This window comes from Thermobia domestica, chromosome 9, assembly GCF_964235325.1.
Source record: "Thermobia domestica chromosome 9, izTheDome1.hap1.1, whole genome shotgun sequence".
Lineage (NCBI taxonomy): Eukaryota > Metazoa > Arthropoda > Insecta > Zygentoma > Lepismatidae > Thermobia > Thermobia domestica.
This window is the reverse complement of record NC_137462.1, coordinates 92,268,563-92,278,127: the sequence shown is the minus strand read 5'-3', so window position 1 is coordinate 92,278,127 and position 9,565 is coordinate 92,268,563. Positions and strand designations below refer to the sequence as shown.

The 9,565-nt window shown below is 35.4% G+C and overlaps 1 protein-coding gene across 1 annotated transcript in view; it reads right to left on the bottom strand.

Annotated features, from left to right (window-relative positions):
* Positions 1-446: 446 nt before the first annotated feature.
* The window catches only part of LOC145694040 (thiosulfate:glutathione sulfurtransferase-like), a 30,897-nt gene continuing 21,778 nt past the window's right edge, over positions 447-9,565 (bottom strand). Inside the window, exon 2 of the mRNA XM_081770177.1 lies at positions 447-540. Coding sequence (XP_081626303.1) covers positions 479-540 — 62 coding nt within the window. The 3' untranslated portion in view covers positions 447-478. The remainder of the gene's footprint in view (positions 541-9,565) is intronic.

Sequence of the window (9,565 nt, the reverse complement as noted above, 5' to 3'; positions counted from 1 at the left end):
TGCTAACGTTGTCAGGTAAACGAACCAAAAAGAGACTCACCTTACTTCTGTATTTATTACTTCCTTGTTGTAACATCGTGTCGTGGGTAAACGAACGAAACGGACAATGTCTTGCAGTAGCCTGACTATGAGGGGCCAATGAGGTCGAACCAATTGAGAGAAGCAATTGATCTAACAAAGCAAATTAAAAGCGTCGTGTGTGAGACTATTTGGTAGGCAAAAGGTAATAGGAAGTTGCTACCAGTGTTTATTACAAATTACAAGTACAAAGACTTCCTCAATAACAGCAAAGCAATAGTTAATTAATCTTTTGATGTAAAGTCAGCTAGCGACGTACAACAGAATATTGGTGTTAATAACATCAGGCAGTGAACTCTTGAAGGCTGCTTGGCTTGCATTAATGGCTGGTTGAATTTCCTCATGAAATAAAGATGTCCTAGCTTGTCCTCACTTCATATCTCGTAACATGGCCTCCCTCCTATATGTCGAATCGGAAGGAGTCAAATCCTTGGAGAATCCTGACGTTTCGACAGCAAAGATCTGTGGAATCGTAGGAGAGAAAGAAAAAGATTTAAGATCTCAAGATGGGATAGATGCTGTAAGTAAGATAAACTTCTTACCGCTGGATCATAACGAAGAACGAAAATTTGGCGAGCCGATGACGGCTTAACACGGTGGTACCGTTACAAAATTACACGAGTGCCGCAATTTTACCGCCATTGCGGTAATAAGGCGGCATTCTCCCTTTTTCCGCATCTGAACCGCTAGTGCCGGTGTGGCGCGCACGAAATACCGGGGTCCCAATTTTTACCCCCTCATAAATCATAGTTGTAAAATGTCAAAACATACTGTGTTAAAACAGCAGATGGCTTTTTCAAACGAAGGCTTTTGAGGTACAAGTTTTGTAGTCATACATGGTTGCCAGTGCACGGACTGCAGAGAGGAGTTTGTCCAACGATAGAATATTTCTGTACCCCCAATAAAATAAGGAAAAGGCACGGAGCAATAAAACTACCACACGTCTTGACCACAAATTTAGGAGAGGAAAAATTAGCACGCGACACATTGAGTGACAGGTAATAAACCAACCGCTCAATGCGGAGAATCGGTCTCTTGAAAAATCTTCTATATTAATCAATACATTTTACTTTTTGTAAAATATTAATGCTTTCACAAGATAAATAAAACTGTCACTGTTCATTGGATCAGTCATAAACTTTTATATATATATATATATATATATATATATACAGTGGCGGATCCAGAATATAATCAAGGGAGGGGCTAAACCATAGTTTGCACTTTTATCCAGTGTAAAGCAGGATTGAAGCCCATTTTATCCAGTGTGCACTTGAGCGTCCACTATATATATATTTTAAATCAATTGATCAGTGTTGACAAATTATGTTCCAGACTGCAAATATTATCTTTGTATATATTAAAATTAAATTACTTGAAATGAAATTTATTACTTTAATCAGGAATGACATTTATTTATTTATGCTCCCTAAGTCTGAGGTGTATAATGAAATACTAATGGAAAACGTTATTAGTAGATAACATTACTCCAGAAATGTTCCTCCAGAATATGTTTCAATTAAATTCAATTTCTTTAGTCATTACGCAACACCAAGGTTATGAAGGACGGAACGTGAGCCTTGAACAGCCACCGGCGGGTGTACAGACAATCATATAAGATCAACTTTCTCAGAATAAGTATTTGCCACCACACTGTCTCATTTTCCAGAGAGTTGGATTAGAGGATCACGCAACTGTCCTGACATGACCAACTCAAATAATCTAAATTAAAAATATATCGAGTACTTAAGTCTTCCAAACATAAATAAATGAATAACCTACCCATTATTTCTCAGTTTTATAAGTTTCTGTCGAAGGGGCATATATATCTGATATCTCGCTTATTGTTTAAGAACAGCGAGACAAAACTTTTTCCTATATAAATTTTCTTGTTGTCATTATCTTTTCAATGATATATCAAATTACATACTTTATCATGTAAGATTTTCGGATAGCCACAGCAATAGGTTACACGGTGACACAAGCAGAGCACTCCATGAAAATATTGTTTTCAAAAAGATTGGAAACATCATCAAAAGGTTCTGTTGTTTTTCCTGCTCGCAATATTTTTTTCTTGAAAATGGTTTGTCCTGGAACAGAGTTGTAGAAATATGTGGTGATGCAGCTCCAGCGATGTTAGCTTCGCAGTCTGGATTTATAAAGCTGGCAAAGAACAAAAATTCTACAGTTATGGGTTTGCACTACTTAATTCACACACAAGCCTTAGTTTAAAAAAAAAAAAAAAAAAAAAAAAAAAACTTTTTCAGAAACCTGAAGCAGGCATTATCACTGGCTATTAAAGTTGTTAATTTTGTCAAGTCAAGTGCTCTGAATGCTCGCCTTTTTGAGATTTTGAGCTGTATCCATATTGAAGTTAGTTGATTAAAGAGTTTAAATACCACTTTTCATATTCCTCATATGTCTCAAATTTTTCGGTATTTCGAGATAGGGCCATCTTATTATAACAGTTGCAAACCAATCCCTTTTTCCTCCCACCTTTCTCTTCCCCTTCTAAGGAAATCCAGAAAATGCAGAAACAATTCTTTAACTATTTTAAATGAAAAGTCTAAATAAAATAAATTATGTCTCTAAGCTTTAGGAATTTCGAGATATGGCTATCTTATTTTAACAATTGCAGCATCCACCAATTTTCTTACCGCCTTTTTCACTTTCTGCTTTTCTCTTCCCTTCTAAGGGAAATATCTAAAAACGCTGAAACACATCTTTAATAACTTTAAATGAAAAGTCTAAATACCAAATTTCATGTCTCTAACCTTAAAGGATTTTGAGATATTTTCATTTTGTTATAACAATTGTAACCCCATTCCTTCCCCTTCTTCCATTCTAGGGGAAATACCAAAAACCGACGAAACACGTGTATAATTATTTTAAATGGCAAGTCTATATACCAAATTTTATGTCTCTCTCTGCCTTCAGAGATTCGGAGATATGGAAATTTTAGTATAATTATTGCCAGCACCCTTTCCTTCCTTCCATATCGATTTTCTAAAAATCTCTCCTTAATGGTATCCCACATTACAAATCCCATGCACTGTAAAAATTTAAAGTTTCCAGGTTAAGAAATTTGACCTTTGAGTTGTTCAGTCATGTAGGCCTTACTGTGTCCAGTGGTGGGTCGATGTGTCCGAGGTTCGATCTCAGCTCTTGGCAAGTGAGTTTAGTGACTGACAAGTTGTGTGCGCGAGTTTTCTCGGTATTCTGTTACCTTCGGCTTTCTTTATTCAATCATTATCATCAATAGAGCGCGGATTTCCATACATAAACAAACCCCAAAATATTCATCCAAACATGCACGAAAAATACAGTATAAAAATATGCACTAAAATATGCATTTAAAAATTTAACATATGCACTGAAATATACACTACGAAAATAAAATATCAGGTTCTTACAAAAATATCTTATCTTAACGATCTCTGTTGCAATGAACTATCTTTCTTAAGTTTTTTTTTTTCTATCAACTCTGTGTTTATCAGTAAGAAACGTTTTGTAGATCGAAAAGTTTCTTTCTACATCAGCAGAAGTCACTCGTACATGTGAAATACATGAAAGTCTTCCTGTGTTACATTCTCTTCCCATTCCATGTTTTCACCATTAAGTACATTTGTAATGGCACAGATTGTTTTGTACCCGTATTTTTTTTTTTTTTTTTTTTGCCAAATACTTTGCAAAGTTTATCTGACGCTATTTTGGCAAGACCATGAATTGTTTCACTGGACAAAGTCTGCGATAATTCGCCCAACAAGGAGAGTGAATGCTGCAAAGCCTTCTTACAGGATTCCAACTGTCTGACAACTTCAGGTATTGCCGAGAAGTGGTTATGTATATACTTAATTTTGTTCTCAATGCCACTTGTAGAGAAACATTTTTGAAATACATAAATAGCGGCTACATCATCGAAACTTAGTGAGTCTACGGCTGTCTTCATTGATTTTTAAGATATCTGTATAATACTGCACAGCTCGGAGCCACGAGCTCTTCACTGGATGAGAAGGTACTGGAACATTTGTCGCAACTTCGCGAAAAATACGTAAGCGCGATGGAACTTTCACAATAATTTATTTACATTTAATACTAGCGCGTCTACTGCTAGATATTAGCATTTGGTTGTTTCAGTTACGCAACACTTTCTGCTATTATTCTGTACAACATTTTGTTCTACACTGCGTAGTAGTATTCAATACCACCCACTACCATAAATCCCACTATGTAACAATCTATTCTAATAACGTGAAATACCAATAAAGACACTTCACATATGTTGAATGTCTTTTACGCACAGTAATATAAACCACCCTTTTTAAGTAGGTCCTACTAGTTGAAGTCCATAGCATTCATAAAACATATCTCATGAATTTGTACAAAAGCTGAACACTCTTACAAGACTAAAGCTTAATAACAGGTTTTATTAAGTATTAGAAATCCTCTGACTTTGATAAGTAAGTAGATCATATCAATGTCAATTTATGGAACTTTATGAGAAAGAGCGTCCATGTCTTTTTCTTCTATAAAAACAGTACCTTAAAATCTTGAATAATTTACTCAAATTAGTTTCCTAATTTTGCAACATTTAGCATCAGGCGTGATAATTAATAGTGTAACAAAATTTAGAAACTAAATAAAAAGTTAAACTTTACTATTACTGAAAATTAACAACAAATTAAACAACTTTAAATATATTTGTTTTCAGCACTCACAACAATTAAAATATACTTTTTCAAGTCTTTTTTGTCTGCAAAATACCTAACAATGACATCTGTGTCAATGTCTTGAAGAATGTCGAACTCAATCGGCATCATGGCGATCCCCACGAGGCGCTCCTGGCACATGGTAGATCTCAAATAATTTTTAATTAATTTTAATTTTGAGAATCTCCTTTCGCCTGAAGCCACGCTGACAAGAAGAGGGGGCGGCCCCCCAAACCCCCTTGGATACGGGCCTGCTGGTTACTCCTTAAGTATTTTAATACTTCAAAGCAAGGCTGACATTTTCTTTGTAACTTTGGGAGGGTGGGGGGCATTAAGATGTGTTTGGTTGCAAATAAGGGTCTAAGAAGGCATATATAAGGATTTTAAGACAAATTAAATTCAAATTATGCAAAATATTGTATATTCATAAAAAAATATAACAATAAAAAATATTCAAAAAATACATGGGAGGCCACATAAGCATGGAAGGCCCGGGCCCCCACGTTCTCCAGGATCGGCGACCTTGCTTCAAGTTTTTTTTTTTTTTTTTTTTTTTTTTTTATTTTCACCTGGTAGTAGGAGGAGTAAAACCAATAGTTCCTGTTGAAGTTGGAAACCCTCAATATAACAATGCTCTAGGTCAGCAAATTTCTTCATCAGGGTATCATAGTCTTCCTTTTTGATCCTGTATAAAAACCCAAATAGGTCATGTTGTTGGGTCGAAATGAATGATTTTGCAAGAACTGTACATAGCGATACAATAACATTTCCTAGACACTACTTTCAACAAAGGCCGACAGTTAGGTGCGGCGGCATCGTATCTAAGAAAACAAAAATAAGTGGTGCCTGTTAACCCTCCACTACCACTTTAAATGAGTAGCACATATAAACTCCAATAACATTCATTGCCTGGGAAAAGTTTACAAAGATAATGGGCCGCTATAAACAATATTAAATCCCCCTCCACTCTCTCTTGTACATGCCATGTCTCCATTTGTCGATACAGTCCCCTACTATGAAACTCTCTTCTTCCATGGTGGAATGGAAAAAGATTATCTAATTGACGCTAGTTTACAACAATATAAACAAAAAAAAAAAAAAAAAAAAAAATCAGTAGAGAACACGTTATAAAATTTGCTTTTTGAGACTCGTTTTGGCACCCCCTGAATGTGGCGCCTCGGGTAGTTGCCCGGGTTGCCTGGCCCATGGTACGCTCCTGGGTACAACGCCAAGGGAATTACTCTTCCTTATTTATTCACTTAACATATATCTTTACTTTCAAATCTATCTTTCTATATTGTATAAATAAAAATGAAAATGACAATGTTGTGACTTATTAACTCTTCAACAACACGACTGATCTCGATCAAATTTTCAACATAAATGAGGTCTGGGATGATTTTCATAATTTCATTTTGATGGTGCAATTTGGGGAGGGGGAAATGTGCAAAATTAACGAGCGAAAATGAGCGATATTAGTGCCGAATCCATAGTTTTCGGGGTCGGTGAGATCAACAGTGACACTTCGATGCCGTTTCAGTCCCTATTAGTACTTCTAAGAGAAGATGGTACCATATAAAAATAATTGAAAATGACCGATATTAGTGTTAAATTCATATTTTTTGCGGTCCCTAAGTTGATTGGGGACAGTTTTGACGCTTTTTATGTCCAACATGAAACGCATTCTCCCCGTGCGAAGAACGGATATTTAAGGTAATATGTATAAATTCAATGGCTCATTCACTGAGTCATTCATAAACAAATCTCTCTGTTATTAGACGAACTTTGAAATTATTTATGAATGTTCTCCTTCTAGTCTATATTGTAGATAAGACAATTTTTTTTTCTTTTTAATGTAACTCCTAAAGCTAAGAACGAGGGGAGAGCTTCAATGATTTTTGCCCTCGACAAATCTCCGAAACTACTCACCGTACAACCTTAAAATCTTTTGTTTTCATCGCACCCTGGGCTGTGGACTATACGGGTATTTTCGAAATGCAACTTCCTATGTAAGGGAGGGAAGATTGTTTTCTTGTCGTTCAGTACAATTTTGAGAGTAGAACTATTACATTTTGAGTAAATATTTTTCCCTACTGCAGATTTTTTTTTTTGTTTGTTTGTTTAAATTGTGACTTCCTAAAAAGATGGGAAAAAGGGCTTTCTTCTTCCGTTCTCCAGATCTTTAACCCTATTAAGTATAAAACCTTGAACAATTTGCTTAAGCATTTTCAATTCACACCAAGTGATTTTGCGAAATTTGAGCTTCAAGGGGAGACTGAGGCTTAAACTTATTGCCTTTCTGTTGGTCTTTGAACTTTTTCATAAATATTCTTGATTCACTCAGGCTCTAGATGACACGGGATTTTTGAAATGGTACCACTAAGAAAAACAAATAAGAAAAAAAAAAACATGATGTAATTTTTTTCATTCTGGATTTCCTAAAACATTAGGTGCCTGATCTTGAAAACTTTTCATTTCTACCTTCTGAATTAGACACGGTTTTACGAAATGAGATCCTCGGTCTGAGGAAACGGTCTGTATCTCTTCCTTCTCGTTCCCCAGATCTCCGAAATAGGTGTACATAATCATAATTTTGTATATATATTAGGGTATAAATTTATGGTTAAAACTATTTAAAAAAATGAATCATGTAAGAAGGTGGAAATGGGGTTAGAGGTTTTCTCGCGCTAGAAAGTTGAAATTTTGTGAATATATAATAAACTGTATACTTTAAGACAGAATTTGAAAATGAAATCTTTAAGTTTTACGTCCCACGGTTATGCCGGTTAGGCTAAAGTATACGGTGATGATGAGAGATGAGTGAAATAGTGGAATGAAGAAAGTGGGAGGAAACGGGAGAACCCCGAGAAAACCCACGAGCACGGAAGACAGAATTTGAGTAATAACTCCAAGGACACGAGTTAGAATCAAAAGATTTCGCATTATTAGTAATTTGCTAATTTCTTTTGAATGAAATAAAGTGAAACTTTTCAGTTTAACGTCCCACGATTCCTCTCTTTAGGCTAAGGGAGACGACGATTAAGGCACGTGAATGATGATGGAAGAGTTGGTGGAATGAGAATTGAGAGGAAATTGGAGTATCCTGATAAAAATCACGGACACAATGTTGCCCACCATAAATTTATTTGGCCGGGGATCGAACCAGGGACTCCACATACCAGAGGTAAGCGTATCTATACCACTGAGCCACCTTCCTCTCCGTAACTTCTTTTGAAACTAGCTATATTTTGGCATGCAGAATATTAGTATATTGTGCGAGAGATCGATTTGGTCAAGTCTGGAAACTGAGAAAAGACATTTAAAGGTGCTTTACGGAAAATTAATTTCGATGAATATGAGATTTAGTAACAATTTCCGTTGACACTGTGAAAATCTTGTGATTTCCGGTGCAAGAAATTGATTCACCTCAGTCTCAACTCTGATAAAATACATTAAAAAAATAGATTTTGGGATTATGCGTATCGCCTAAAAATTTTGCCTAATGATTTACGTAGATTTTGGTGAATCCGCCATTTTTTGCTGCTAAAAACGGTCTGATCCAGCCTTAACGTTGCGAAAAGTTATTTAGGAGCTGTTGCGTGAAGTTTTACGTAATTTCAGGGAAATCAAAATTCTATTAACAAGTGTTTTAAATGAAGAAAATTTGCACATATATCAAATATTTTTTCATAAACCTATTTTTTCCGTGCGAAGAACGGACATTCTCCTAGTAATTTATTAAATTACTTGCTTGATTTGTCGAAAGAAGATGTTTACTTTAAGATTAAAATTGAGTAAGACATCATGAAAAAATAAATATTTCCTGTGTTGAGATATGTGCCTGAAATTATATGAACTTGAAAGCATAAGTCACCATTGCCATTATTTGTATGTGACAATGAACTTTCTGCCCTCTTAAGACACAAGGTTATTTACTTTGATTCATGTTGTATGTTATTTGAAGCTTATATCTTGTACTATACTTGATTTTGATTGGAAATGCTGTGTGTTATTTGATAGGAAGTCTGATAACATTTTATATTAAAACAGAGAACTTGTTTTTATGCCAGTTTCAGTATGTCCAGACGTGATTGACATTATAGTTTGTTGTCTTCAAAATAAAGAAAAGCGCCTTTATTTCTCCGAGACGAACATACTGCTTATTTCACAGATGTTCATACAACAGATGAGTAGCTGATTGATCATTTTTACACTACACAGCATGTGACTTGGTCCCATGAGGATCTTCGGCCTTCTTGTTCCTAATCCGCTAGAACAAGACCTCGTGAGAAACGCAAGTAGACAACTCACCTAGTACTATACAAGGATGGCCGGGTACGGTAAATCTGAAGATAGCCGGGTACGGTAAAATATGGACACCCATTTTCTGTAGAAATTCTAAACTTTTCGCTGCTATGTATGGCCGTCCATTGTCGTGTTAATAAAGAAAGCGAGACAGTGAAGACTTTCTGTGAGTAGATCTCCAAGCTTCAAAGACACTCGGAAGGTAATAAGTAACATACCACTCTGTTGTCACTGTAGGTCGATCATGTAACTGTATAGTTTCTACATGGACAGTCTTAGATAAAAAAAAAAAATGCCCATAACTTTACCCACGGTGTGTCATTGTTTCAATTTCGAACGTGGAGTTACATTTCTTTTTGCAATAAAAGATTGGAAATTCGACTTTTCCTTGGTTCCATATTATCAAGAGTTAATTTTCAATTGGAAAGTTTTATTTTACGTATGTCGTTTTCTGAGTTCTTTTATAATTGTTG